At 54.5% G+C, this 14,212-nt stretch overlaps 1 protein-coding gene across 2 annotated transcripts; it reads left to right on the top strand.

The window, feature by feature from the left end:
• The first annotated feature begins 1,056 nt into the window (after positions 1–1,056).
• EIF3K (eukaryotic translation initiation factor 3 subunit K) lies at positions 1,057–12,533 on the top strand. 2 transcript variants are annotated; one of them, XM_047078112.1, is made up of 8 exons: positions 1,057–1,192; positions 2,035–2,133; positions 3,978–4,098; positions 5,781–5,855; positions 8,296–8,362; positions 8,466–8,543; positions 10,819–10,944; positions 12,465–12,533. In XM_047078112.1, the coding sequence occupies exons 1-8, from the start codon at positions 1,134–1,136 to the stop codon at positions 12,494–12,496; spliced, it is 657 nt and encodes a 218-aa protein (XP_046934068.1). In that variant the 5' UTR covers positions 1,057–1,133; the 3' UTR covers positions 12,497–12,533. The 2 variants fall into 2 exon arrangements, with proteins under 2 accessions (XP_046934068.1, XP_046934066.1); XM_047078110.1 differs by having other exon boundaries at positions 5,775–5,855.
• The last annotated feature ends 1,679 nt before the right edge of the window (positions 12,534–14,212 follow it).

The raw sequence follows: 14,212 nt of genomic DNA, 5'->3' as shown, positions 1-14,212 counted from the left end.
CAGCCGGCTCCACCCCCTGTCCCCTGGGCCCTGAGAGCCTGTCGGTGAGGGGCAACTTGCTTTGGGACCCAGGGGACCCCCCCCTCGAACTCAAGGGCCCTGGGCTGAATGTAAACCAGATGCAAACTATCTTATGATCTGGGGGGGGGTGCCCTAGCACCCCCTCCCCCGTTCTGGGCGGTGGCTAAAAACCACAGTTGAAACTGCTGAGTGCTTGAGGAGATTGAGATGGCAGGCCCGCACAGGAGCGGTCAGGCAGTGGTGCCTGCTCCCTGGCGTGCATACATATACTTAGTGGTACGCGCTTATGCACCCACGGTACGTAGACTAGTACCCATGCCTGGATACCTGTGTGAACACATGTGGATGTACTCAGAGCACATACCCCTATGTATATGACACATGCTTGTGCATTCACGCCTACAGTGAGCAATCTGTACGCATATAACTCAAGACAGAACGCATGGGGCACTAGCCTTCACCGGCAAGACTGGAGCCAAAAGGGGATCGAGCGCCATCCGGCAGGGTCCAGGAGCCCTCACTCCAGCCGCTGTGGAGCAGGACACCAGCTTTGCGGGTCCCTACCCCGGGAGTTGGGGCGGAGCATGAAGACCAAGTTCAAGGCTTGAAACTCCAAAGCTCAGGATGCTACCTGGGGCAAAGGGGACCTCAGAGAGCACCTCCCTGAGAACTTTGGCTGTGGCCCAAATTAAGAACTGCTACGTGCACCCCGGCAGTTTTGTGACTTCACGATCGCGCGCAACACGACGCGCGGGCGCGGCTAGACAGCCGTCTTCCTCCTCCGGAGTTCGCGCGCACGTTCTAGGAGCTACAACGCGGTACGCGAGGCCCGGGAAAAACGTTAACCCCGCCTCCTCGCCCCGAGAAGGCGCCTGCGTACTGAGCTAGATGAAGCCTTTTCTCTCGCTGCAGGGCCAGCTCGGGTGCAGCGTATGCGCACGCGCCACCCTGCGCCTGCCGGGAAGAGTCACGTGACAGCTGTCGTAAGCGCCTCAGAGAGGAGACGGTAACGTAGTTTCCGTTTCCGCCCCTTCTTCCTTTTCCGGTCCTGGCGGACGCTGCTTCGGTTGAATTCTCGGCCCCGGGCCCCGGCGTGGGAGGTGACCGTAGTCATGGCGATGTTTGAGCAGATGAGAGCGAACGTTGGCAAGTTGCTCAAGGGTATCGACAGGTCTGAGCCCGGTCGGAGGGAGCGTTTCTGGCCAGGCGGCGTGGTGGAGAGGATTTTCTAGAGACAGCAAGGGGTGGTCGGGATCCTGGACTTGCTCGGGAGTAGGCTTTCCCACTCTTCCCGGCGGAGATGTTTAAGGAAACGGCGCTGCTTGGACCTACGGACAGGAGATACAGCCTTGCCTACCTCTTACTGCTCCCCCCCCCATTTTAATTGCTTTAAGGTCTCTCTGCTTCTCAGCTTTCCCTCTCATAGCCTCAAGATTCCCGTGACTGTGCTCCTCAACCTCTCACTGCGTGTCAGTGCCTCTTCATGTCGTCTTTCTTTTTCCTCTCATGCCATTTATTCAGCACACGTCACTGGAATGTACTCTGTCAGGCTGGGCAGTGCTGGGGACCAGAGGTGACCAAGACAGCTGCAGGCCATGCTTTTCGTGCAGTTCTCAGTGCAGAGTCCAGACAAACCGGACAGTAGGCAGGGATAGTGGTCAGGGCTGGAGTGGGAGAAGCTAAAAGGAGTCTGGGCGCGGAGGGGGAGAAGGGGGTGAGTGGCAAAGATGTCCAGGAGACCAGGTATACGGGTTACAATGACTGATTGGCTGAGAGGTTAGGGGTGCATCCTAGAAAGGACCCAGGGCTCTGATGGGGTTCAGAGCTTAGGCTTAGGTCTGGAAAGTTGGCAAGTGTTATTAGAGATTATATGGCTGATTCAAGACTTTAGTAGAGTAAGCGGTTAGTGCCAGATTTAGAGGGAAGGAGGAACAGATTGCAGTGCCCCCCCCCCAAAGTGACTGGTCTCAGCCCCTGTCTCCTCACTGCTCACCCATCTTGATTCTTCTGTAGGTACAATCCTGAGAATCTGGCCACGCTGGAGCGGTATGTGGAGACACAGGCCAAGGAGAATGCCTATGATCTGGAGGCCAACCTGGCCGTCCTGAAGCTGTGAGTGTCTGCCTCCATCCCCGCCTCCAGGCCAGCGACCAGCAGGGTACCACTGGCAACATTGGATGAGGCTGAAGTTGGGGGTAGCCTTTGGGATGTGGCTTTTCTTGGTGTGCGAAACTAGGAAGCCAAGGGAGTTGGGGCAGGAGGAAAGATGGTTTTTAAAAAAGTAATTACAGGGTACACATACAGGCTAGTACAAAACACAAATGAATAGCTAAGTGAGTATAAGTGAAACCCCATGTGATCACCACCCATAGCATAGAGGTGAGTGTTGCCCAGGGCCCTAGGCCCTTTGCCTTGTATGCTTTGTGCCACCACCTCACCCCCACCCTGGTGACCACTTTAGGCTCTCGTGGTCTGGCTTCATGTGAGTTTACCACACTCGCATGCATACCGATCAGCTTAGCTTACTTTTGTTTGCTTTGAACGTGACGCAAATGTAGTCAGACGGCGTGAGCTTTTCTAGACTCGCCATCTTCCTCGTCTCGCTGGGTTTGTGAGATCCATCCATTTTGTCTGCGGCTGCAGGTTTTTGTTTTTGCTGTTTAGTGCTCCGCTGTGTGACTGTCTTAATTGCCCATTCGCTTGTTGACAGATAGTTGAGGTCCTTCCTCGCGGTGCTTTCTCAACATACTGTCAGTTGTGTAATTTTTATATATTGTCTCGATTCTGACGTCTGGGAAATGGAGATATAACAACACTTGTACTGATGGGGTTGTCTAGGTTGTTTCTGATGATAACTGCTGCTTAGTGGGTGCTTCTCATGTGGTAGCTACCGTGCTGTCAGCTTTTGTGTGTTTTAACTCGGATGCTATACTGCCCTTGTGAAGAAGATAGGGTCGTTCTTGTCCCTTTTTTCGAGGGAGGACACTGATGCACAGAGAATTTAAAATAGGCAGTCCAGGGTCCCTTAGCAGGGAAGTTTAAATCCAAGCAGTCTGGACCGAGAGTTGCTGGAGGGGAGGGGGGTGGGTAACAAGGTGACGGGCATTAACAAGGGCATTTTTTGGGATGAGCAGTAGATGTCGTATGTAAGAGATGAATCACTGGGTTCTGCTCCTAAGGCCAAGACTACACTGATGATGAACTTGGATTTTTGTTATTATTACTATTATTTTAATGTTTGTTTATTTTTGAGAGAGAGGCAGAGAGCATGAGCAGGGAGGGGCAGAGAGAGAGGGAGAAACAGAATCCAAAGTAGGTTCCAGGCTCTGATCTGTCAGCACAGAGCTCGACGTGGGGCTCAAACTCATGAACCACAAGATCATGACCTGAGCCGAAGTCAGATGCCTAACCAACTGAGCCACCCAGGCGCCCCAACTAACTTGAATTTTTAAGGGGGTGAGGGGGGCTGGGTGGCTCAGTCCATTAAGCATCCGACTCTTGGTTTCTACTCAGGTCATGATCTCGCGGTTAGTGAGTTTGAGCCCCGTGTCAGGCTCTGCACTGACAATGCGGAGCCTGCTTGGGATGCTTTCTCTCTGCCTCTGCTCGTGTGCTCGCTTGCACTTTATCTCTCTCTCAAAAGTAAAAAAAAAAAAAAATCCAAGCAGTCTGGTTCCAGGGCCTCAACCACTATTCCAGACTAATACTTACATTGTCATTTGTGAACCACTTAACAGCATCCGCCTTACTGGGTGGTTGGGAGGATTAACTGTCCCCCATCTGCAGAACAGGGATGTAGGTCAGGGAGGTTAAGGTCACAGAGCCAGAATGCTGTGATTGGGAATGGAGCCCAGGCACGTCCAGCTCCCAAGCTCTGGGCCAAAGCGCTGGGCATCTGATGAGGCCCAGGGACCGGCAGATGCCACGATTGATGTGTCTCTTGTTCCCCTTCTCAGGTACCAGTTCAACCCAGCCTTCTTTCAAACCACGGTGACCGCCCAGATACTGCTAAAGGCCCTCACCAACCTGCCCCACACCGACTTCACACTGTGCAAGTGCATGATCGATCAGGCACATGTATCCTTCTAATTTCCAGGCCAGGCGTGTGGGCGAGGGGGGAGGGCAAGGTAGGTGAATTCACGGGGAAGGGGTCTGTGAGTTCAGCCGCAAACACTTGGGTGCCTGCTCCGGGCTTGCAGTGCTGGATGGGACATTTTGGTGGCTGAAACAGGTCTGGCCCCTGCCCTCACAGAGCTCACAGTCCAGTGGGGGAGATAGGTCCTCTATCAATGACAGCCTGGAGAAGTCAGGGGTTGGGGTTTAGAGGGGCCAGAGGAGAGGAGGCACCTGCCCCTGCCTGGATGTTAGGAAAGACTTCTTGGAGGAGGAGACATCCGGAAGATGAACGAAATGAAATATTAAGGAAGGGTGATCAAGCACAGGGAACAGTACGTAAGGAGGCCTGGAGGAAGAGAAGAGCTTGGTGCTCCTTCAGAGGCAGTAGAGGAAGTTCAGCGCGGCCTTACCACAGATTTCAAGATACATTTTGGTCAGACTCAAAAGGGTGCTAGGAAACTATAGAAGGTTTTAAAACCGCAGAGTATTATGGGTAGGTTTCTGCCTTAGAAGGATTCCCATGAGGGTTCTAGCTGATTAAGGAGGAGGAAGTGGGGCCCGAGCACCAGGCAGGAGTCATGAAGAGCTGCATTGACAGCTGTATGTGGCACACTGCTGGCCTTTAGTGACGGTGTTGAGTGAAAATGAACTGGCTTCCCGCCCCCCCCCCCCCATCTTGCTCTGACCTGCTTTTTTGTGGCTGGTCCAGCACTTGGCCGGGTGGGCCTCCCTCTGCCCGGCGATCACTTGACACACTTGGCAGAGCCACCCCATCCACACCGTGCCCCTTGCTGCTGGCACTCCCGGTCCCCAGGGCTGCCGCATGCAGCTGAGCTGAGAAGTGGTGGCTTACGCCTTGAACCTGCGCTGCCAGGTGTGTCCGTGGGAGGTCTTCCTTCTGCGAAACTGTCCACCTTCTCCAGAGGTCTGCTCTGGTGGCTTAAAAAAAATAGGCTGGGGCGCCTGGGTGGCTCAGTCGGTTGGTTAAGCGTCCGACTTCGGCTCAGGTCATGATCTCACGGTTCGTGAGTTCGAGCCCCGCGTTGGGCTCTGTGCTGACGGCTCGGAGCCTGGAGCCGGCTTCAGATTCTGCGTCTCCCTCTCTCTGCTCCTCCCCTGCTCGTGCTCTGTCTCTCTCTGTCTCTCAAAAATAAATAAACATCCAAAAAAATAGGCATATGGTATGGCGTTACAAGTACAGAAAGAGGGTATGGTGGAAAAAGACAGAAGCTTCCTCCCTCCCCTGTCCCGCAGCCACCCCACTCCCCACCGCCAGGAGACAACAGTTGTTTGCAGTTCTTGGGTACCCACCCTGCCAGGGATCCCCTGGGGACGCACAAGTACAGTTGTGTGCGTTCATGTCCATATGCTCCCCACCCCCACGGTGGCGCTCATGCGTGCTGGTACGCATCTTGCTTTCGTATCCCAGCGTGTCTTGTCACGCCTCTGCGTTGGTTCTCAGAGAGTTGACTCGATCCCGGTATGTGGACAGGCCAGTCGCTGACTTAATTGTCTCCCGTCGTTGGCTCACTGTTTGCCTTCACAGTTGTGCTTCGGCGGACAGAAGGTGGGCGCGGGGAGATGGCTCAGCCGCGGCCTCCCGAGGCTCAGGTCTGTTTTCCCTTAACGCTTTCCCGTCTCAGCAAGAAGAACGACCAATCCGACAGATCTTATACCTCGGGGACCTGCTGGAGACCTGCCACTTCCAGGCCTTCTGGGTAACTTGGCTCCCGGGGCAGGGGGCAGGGTGGGCTGCTGGGCCCGGCACGGCAGCCTGCTGAATGGGATGACCCTGCACATTTGTCGTCTGCCTGCACAGCGGTGGGCGGTGGCTCCTGTGCCCAGGGCTCTGTGAGTGTGACCGCGTGGATTTGTCACCCTCGCAGAGTCCGGACTCCCACGTCGTCCCTTGTGCCCCCAGCACCCAGGGCAGGGCACCCGTGCGTGCCCTCACATCTGTCCTTCCTGCCGAAATCCTCCACCCTCTGAGTGCTCCCTCCCTTTCTTGCTCTAACTGGGGCCCCACCCTCCACTTCTGCAGTGGCCCAGCGGGATGGCCGGGAGCCATCATTCCCAGATCCCGTTTCCCCTTGCACACGCTCAGTCCTGAAGCTCAGGTGTCGGCACTTCCTGCCCCGCCTTGTTGGTTTCGGCCCCCTGGCAACCGCTCCTCCTCTCGTGAAGGACGGAGCTCCTGTGCACTGCCCCACTCCTGTCATTCTTCGATGCTTGAAAAGCGAGAGCAGTGATCCTTCCGCCACCTCGACCTTCGGGTTTTTCCAGCTCCTGTTTTCCATGTGGCCTCGGCCCCTGTCTCCCTGTCATGCCCTAGATCAGCTCTCAGCGTGTTGGACCCCTAAGGAGTTAAAAAAAAAAAAAAGTACTGGTACTTGGCTTCAGCCATCAGAGCCTGATGTGACCGGTGTGAGTGTGGTGTAGGCTTTGGGGTTTTAAGCAGTTATCCCAGATGATCCGGATGCCTGGCGGAGGTTGGGAGCCACTGCCCGGTACTTGTCTTCAGTAATTGCTCCCTTCTCTGCCTACGAATGGCAGACGTTTCTACCCTCTGACCACTTCCTCCTAGCTTCCCAGCTCGCCCCTGCGAGGTCTCCAGCCTGGCAGTTCTTGGGCCTGGCCATCATTTCTAGTCCTCTGTTCTGCTTTTTCCTTTAGTGTAAATTGTGCATCTGTATCTGAGACCAGAGACAGAGGCTGGAGGAGGGCCCCAGGGAGCACGTGACAGCCCAGCCCCACAACCCTCGACCCTCATCCCCTCCCAGCCTAGGGCCTTGCTCCTTGCTCCCCTCCCGGCTCTTTGCACCTTCTCGTCCCCTCTCCCCCATCCCGTCTCATCTCAAGGTCAATGAGGTGACCTTGCACCTCATTTTGTGGGAAAGTCGAAGCCGCCAAAGCAGAAGTCTCCCACACAGTATTGCCCTCAGCCTCCACGTGTGCTGGCGGCTGACCGAGCACTTTTCTGTTTCAGTGGGTGAATTGTCCCTGCTCCCATCTCCGGCCACCCCTCCCTCTCCTCGGGCACCGTTCCCCTTCCCTCTCGCCCACTCAGTGCCACCACACCGGCGGCTCCCTGCTCTCTTGTAACAGCAAACGGGGCCTTCCCAGATTGTTCTTGTCACCAGAGAACACGTCCACCGTGTAGTTCGTTCCTAGCCTACAAAAGAGAACTCTCCCTGGACCTTCGCCCTCCCTACTACCTCTGCCTCTTGCCCCTTTCCTCTGTTCCCCTTGGAGCAGAAAGGCTCCCGTCCCAGGAAACCCCTCGGTGTCCAGCAGAGCGGTCCCGCCAGCTACCCTGCTCCAGGGGCAGGCTGCTGGCGCTCGGTCTCGCCTTCCCTCCCTGCTCACGTGACCCCACCGCGCTCATTCCATGCGGGCTCCCGTGACCAGCCTTCTGCCCCCCCGGTCCCCAGCACACACAGTGTGGAGCCCACATTGTCTGCCCCGTCGGCCGCCTCTGATGGGGTGGTCACGCTCCGCCCCCCCGGGCCCTTCTGTCGTTTGGCTTCTGCGTATCCTGCCCCACTGGCTGCTCCTTTTCATTGTCCGTGTGGGTTCCTCATTTTCCTCACTGACGTGGGCGGGAGCCCTTGCTGGGTTTGAACAGAAACCTGAAGGAAGTGGGGGTGCTGGCCATGGGGAAGGAGAGTTCCAGACCCAACACCAGCCCGCACGAAGGCCTGGAGGTGGGCGGGTACGTGGTATGTCTGAGGAGCAGGGAGGAGGCCCCTGTGGCTGGAGAAAGGGGCCGAGTGGGAGGAGGTGATAGGCAGGTCCTGTGGGGCCTTGTGGGCCATGGGTGGGACACTTGACCTTTTCAGATCCGAGTGAGACAGCAAGGGGAGGTGGGTGAACACAGTTAGCGAATCTGTCTCTGTTCCCTCTTTGGGTCTGTGGTTTCTGCCTTCTGATTCAAACCCTGGCTCTGTGATTTGGGGCAAATCACTTTGCTGCCCTGAGCTTTGGTTTTTTATCTCTAAAATGGGCATAAAGTAGTAACTTCCATCATAGGATTGCACGCAGAAGAAAAGTTGGCATGTGGGGTGAATGCTCGAGTGTTAACTTCTATTGTTAATTTCATTAATCTTAATATTCTTGGTGTTATTAACATTGTCGTGAGCATTATCTTTGCTTTCCCAGCAAGCCCTGGATGAAAATATGGACCTCCTGGAGGGTATAACTGGCTTTGAAGACTCCGTCCGAAAATGTAAGTTCCTCTCTGTGTCTGGGCTCCCCAGGGGGAAGGGGTAGGGAGTGGCAGCAGGGTCCTGGGGGTGGCCCTTCACCATCTTTGTCCCTGATCTCTACAGTTATCTGCCATGTTGTGGGCATCACTTACCAGCACATTGATCGCTGGCTACTGGCCGAGATGCTCGGGGATCTGACCGGTAAGGCCTCTCTGGGTCCCTGGTGCCAGTCTAGGAGGCTGGGGGTGGTCAGGGGCAGTGGGCCTCCACCAGTTCCTCGGCTGGACCCACCCTTGGGTCAGCAAGTCATTCGAAGGCACAGCCCAGCTCATTACTGAGGGAGTGAGGAGCTGGCGTGAAACGTACTCTTCCGTGGAGATCCTGTGGCATTCATTTATTCTGCCTACGTTCTCTGAATGCCTTCTCTGTACCAGGCACTGTTCTAGGCCTTGGGGATACAGCAGTAGCGAAACAGAATGGTTCGGGTTTGCTCTCCTCAGAAACAAATAACAAGATGAGATGTGTGTGTTTCGTGTCAGCTCGTGGGGGTGAGGTGGCTAGGTCCCTCAGTGGAGTTAGGCCAGGAGCCTGAAGGCCAAGCAGACGAGGCTGCTGAGGCAAGGACACGCGAGTCTCATTCACAGAGCGGCCAGGGTGCCTGGCGGAAGCACGGTGAGCGAGGAGCAGAGAGGTGGTGGCGGGAGGGAGAGCCTCAGGTGCCATGGGGCCTCCTGAGGACTTAGTCCTTTGTCCTGAGTGATCTGGAGCCCCAGGAGGGTTCTGAGCAAGGAGGGACATGATCAGATTGGGTTTTTTAAAAAATCCTTCCGAGGGGCGCCTGGGTGGCGCAGTCGGTTGAGCGTCCGACTTCAGCCAGGTCACGATCTCGCAGTCCGTGAGTTCGAGCCCCGCGTCAGGCTCTGGACTGATGGCTCAGAGCCTGGAGCCTGTTTCCCATTCTGTGTCTACCTCTCTCTCTGCCCCTCCCCCGTTCATGCTCTGTTTCTCTCTGTCCCAAAAATAAATAAACGTTGAAAAAAAAAAAATTAAAAAAAAAAAAATCCTTCCGAAAGAAAGAAAGAAAGAAAGAAAGAAAGAAAGAAAGAAAGAAAACTGTGTTTATGTATTTGCTTATTTCTACAAGAAGTAACACAGGAAGAAAAATAAAATGAAGAAAAGTGGTTATTCCTTGGAGGGTCAGGGGTGAGATTTGTCTGGTACCTTATTGGGTAGTTCTGCTCTTTGATCCGGGTAGGTGTACGTGTGTGATTTTAGTTTTTTTAGCAGAAACTGACTTTTGTTGGACACTGTTTCAGGCACTGTACTAAGTGCTTTACATCAGATATTTTATTTGTTTACTTATTTATTTTTAAAGTTTATTCATCTTTGAGAGACAGAGAATGAGCAGGGGAGAGGCAGAGAGAGAGGGAGACACAGAATCTGAAGCAGACTCCAGGTTCTGAGCTGTCAGCACAGAGCCCGACGCGGGGCTCAAACCCATGAACCATGAGATCATGACCTGAGCTGAAGTAGGCCACTGAACTGACTGAGCCACTCAGATGCCCCAATATTTACATATTTAAAAGTGAAATTAGGGGCATCTGGGTGGCTCAGTCAGTAGAACATCTGACTCTTGATTTCGGCTCAGGCCATGATTTCACGGTGGTGAGATCCAGCCCTTCATGGAGCCTGCTTAAAATTCACTCTCTCTTAGCCACTTTGGGTGGCTTAGTCAGTTGAATGTCTGACTCTTGATTTGAGCTCGGGCCATGATCTCATGGTTCGTGGGTTAGAGCCCCGTGTTGGGCTCTGCACTGACAGGGTGGAGACCGCTTGGGATTCCCTCTCTGCCCCTCCCCCGTACTTGCAGGCTGTCTCTCTCTCTCTCAAAAAAAAAAAAAGATTGTCCCTCTTCTGCTTGTGAGTGCACTCTTCCTCTCTCTTAAAAAGATAAAAGTCAAAAAGGGATGAAACTGCTTTCAGACTTGAGTGTAAAGAGAAGCAGATCAATCCGTATCAAATCGCTAATAGTCACACAAGAGAGTGACTTCAAGGAGCTGGACCCTCTAGCTGAACGTCCTTACTGGCGTATTTCTTAAGGGCAAAAACCGGACTGCAAAGAAATTCCCAACTGATGATCTGGGCTTATTGTTAGTGACAGCGATGACATAATTTTGGAACCATTTCAAAGTTGCGTGGAAAAGCAGAGAAGGAAGCTCACTACTGTTGTTAGACACGAGGATTTGCCCTGGGGAGAGAAAAGCGAGATAGAAAATAAAAGTTTAGCCAAAAGCTCTGTAAGGTGAGGGTTGGAAAGCTAAAAGGCTCCCTCTGGCTGCCGTTTGGAGAATGAACCATAGAAACGCAGGAGACACTGGCGGCCGGGAGTTGGTCAGGGAGGGTGCCCTGGCCTTTGGCTGCCTGGTACTGTGGGCTCAGGGTGACTGAGCCCCCGCACCGCCTGTGTCACCTGCAGACAGCCAGCTAAAGGTGTGGATGAGCAAATATGGCTGGAGCGCTGATGAGTCGGGCCAGATCTTTATCTGTAGCCAGGAGGAGAGCATCAAGCCCAAGAACATCGTGGAGAAGATCGACTTTGACAGTGAGTGGTGCCTCAAGGCCTCGGGCTGTGGGGCTAAGGAGATGCCCTTCAATAGACCAAGGCTAGGGCCCCCAGGGACTTGGGTGGTTACGTTCTGGTCCGGGGCCAGGAGATTTGCATCTGCCAGACTCCATGGACCTGCTTTCCAGGCCTCCCTGCTGAGGGAGGGATGGGGGGGTGTCTTTCCTTGGGACACCCCAGGGCTTGGACGGGCCTTGCAGGGTGTCTCCGCACCTTTACTGGTCGCGGGGGCTCTGTTCTGTTGGCCCTCTGTCCTCGGGGGTAGTGCCAGTTCTGGAGTTGGGTAGCTGGGTGGAGATCTTGGTTCTCTGTTTCTTAGCTGTGTGCCTTTGGGCAAGTGATTTTACCTCTCTGTGCCTTAGTTTTCTCATCTAAAAAGTGGGGATCAGAGCACCAGTCATTATGACAGATACTACGTAGTTCCTTACACTTCTAAGTCATACGGTCCTCACGTGAACCCTGAATGGTAGGGGCTGTTACTGTAAAGTACCGAACAATATCATAATAACCTACCTCACGGAGGTATGAGGGCAAAGTGAGACCATCTACGTAGAGCACTTCGCAAAGCTCTGCCGCGTCAGCCGTGGTCATCGCTGTCACACACACGCTGAACTAGCACAGGCCCCACAGATCCCTCAGCTGAGAACAGAGTGAAATAGCTGTGAGGTTAGTGCTCTCACCTGCTCAGTACATGTGTCTGAGCGAGAACCTGGGGCCGGGGCTGGGCTGCTCCCTTGCACCTTGGGTCTCCTCCCCGTCCCTTGGTACGAACCTGGTGTTTTTAAAGGTATGTCCTGGTACAGCATGCCTTCTCAGTACAAGCCAGCTAATTTGGTAGTAACTTAGGAGCATGATCGAGTGGAAAATCAGCTCTGCGCTTAGGGACTGTGGCTCCTCACTCTAAACGAGAAGTGCCCCTTGTGTGGGGGCTCAGGTGGGAAGTCACTGGAGCGAGGGGCTCTGCAGTGAGGAGCTGGAAGTCCGGTGTTTCCGGCGTCTTGCACGTAGTATATAGTCAGTGTCACTGTGAGAGTGGTGAGAATAGCAAACAGCTTGTACCAGGCGTTGCTCTAAGCACGTCATTTAACCCTCTGATTGTGCGTGTGTATGTGGGGCGGTGCTTTATGCAGTTGGGGAAACTGGTTTTAATTAACTCGCCTGAGGTCACCCATCTGGTATGAGGCAGAGTTGTGATGAGGGCTTGGGTCTCCTTGCTTTGGTCCCGATTTTTAACTACTGCCCCGATTGCCTTCGTGGGGCACCTGGCTGGCCCAGTAGGTAGAGCATGAGCTCTCGGGGTCATGAGTTCAAGCCCCATGCTGGGCATAGAGACTACTTTAGACAAACAAACAAAAACCAAACTGCCTTGTGAAGGTGACCAGGGCCCAGAAGGGCTTTGCGATCTGCCACCCCTGCAGAATTGTGGGTGTCATGGCTGCTGGCTGGAGGTTGGTCTCCCGTTCTTCCCGTTGACCTGCTGCCCCTTCTCTCCTCAACAGGTGTGTCCAGCATCATGGCCTCCTCACAGTAACTCGGCAGGCGCTTAATAAAGATTTATTGACTTCTTATTCCTGTTGTCTCCTGCTCTTTGGCTTCCTGCCTCTGCCCCTCGCCCCCCAGAGGGAGCCCAGGAGCAGGCCTCTGCCCTCCCTGTGCAGGTGCCCCCTCCGCCCTGGCTCCTGTCCAGTGGCCTGGGGACTTCGGGCTCCTCTCTTCCCTCTTCAGGTTTCCTTCCCTGCCCCACCCCGGCAATCGACTTTCCACCCCCACCTTCCTGACCTGTCAGGTCACAAGTAGTGAGCAGGCGACCCTGAGTCAGCCAGGAGGAGGAGGAGGTGAGGAGGATGTAGGAGTCCAGCCTTGTAGCTGGGTGTGGGGCTCTTCCGCCCTCTCGAAAACCCAGGTGAACAGGAGCGGCTTCCCGGTGAAGGGAGGCTCCACCTTTGCCCTTTGGTCTCACGTGTAGGCGCCCGAGGCTCCTCAGTGGCCGGAGGATTGAATGGAGGAGGATCCGGTCGGCCTCCTATCCCGGCTACTGCTCAGACCGTTGTGTGTCCTTGGCTTGGTGACTCTCCCTCTTCCTCGGTTTCCTCATCTGGGAACAGGGAAGAATGACACCCATTTGTGTCGAGTTGAGGAGTTCCATCAGCTCTTGCCAGTAACGTTCTCTCGGGGCCTAACTTGTTCTTGGCTCTTAGAAAACAGGAGTCATTGCTAATTTCAGATCAAGAGTTTGGGGGCACCTGGGTGGCTCGGTTAAATGTCCGACTTGGCTCAGGGCATGATCTCATGGTTCATGAGTTCGAGCCCCACGTCAGGCTCTGCTGACAGCTCAAAGCCTGGAACCTGCTTCACATTCATTCTCTCCCTCTCCCTCTCCCTCTCCCTCTCCCTCTCCCTCTCCCCCTCCCCCTCTCCCTCTCCCTCCCTCTCTCCCTCCCGCCCTCCCTCCCGCCCTCCCTCCTTCATTTGCATTCTGTCTCTGTCTCTAAAAAATAACATTAAAAAAGTTTGTCTCCAAGGCTGCAAACTAGTCCTCACCATTCTTAGAGAGACATTACAAGAATTGGGATTTTCGGCTAGGCCATTCTCCCTCTGCCCTACCACCCCATCCCCCAGTCCCAGCCTACACCAGCCAGGAGGCCTAGCCAATGTTATTTGATGTGTACCTGCGCTGATGATTCCTATTTTACATAGGAAATATTTCAGAGTCTTGGCAGAGTGACCTCGGGAAAGTGTCTTCCCCTCTGAGCCTGCTGTCTGCAGGAAGAGGGGGTGGAGACTATAGTGACCGCCTTTGGGGGAAAGTGGAGGAAAGGAAATGCCTTAAGATGTTGAGTCCCTGGTGTAGACTGGCAGCTTCATTCTTGTAAGCCATGAGGCGTGAACTTTGCCTATGGGGAGGGCAGTGGCTCTACCCCAGCTGTCACCCTTCTCAGCCCTCCCTTCTCTGCTAGCGTGCACACCCATCATTCTTTTGAGGACACTGACTTGGGGAGCCGGGGTAGGGCGGGACACCCTTTGCCCTGGGTTCCAGACCTGAGCAGGAGCCAGGAACTAGGGTGTGCCCGAATCCTGGGGACAAAGAGTGCTTCTGTAACTAGTGACTTGAGAGCCAGCTGTACGAGGTGGCAGCTCATAGTGGCTGCTATTTGAGTTAGCAAAAGGCACCCCGGCTGGATGAGTATGGCTCCCGCTCAACCCACTTGACAGGTGCCTTTGTGTAAAATACAACCTGCACAACTGA

The sequence above is a fragment of the Lynx rufus genome, unplaced genomic scaffold (assembly GCF_022079265.1).
Source record: "Lynx rufus isolate CCGP_SWC_20201006 ecotype Redwood Valley unplaced genomic scaffold, mLynRuf1.p SCAF_16, whole genome shotgun sequence".
NCBI classification, from domain to species: Eukaryota; Metazoa; Chordata; class Mammalia; order Carnivora; family Felidae; genus Lynx; species Lynx rufus.
The sequence above is the reverse complement of the archived record's forward strand: the minus strand, read 5'-3'. Positions and strand labels throughout refer to the sequence as shown.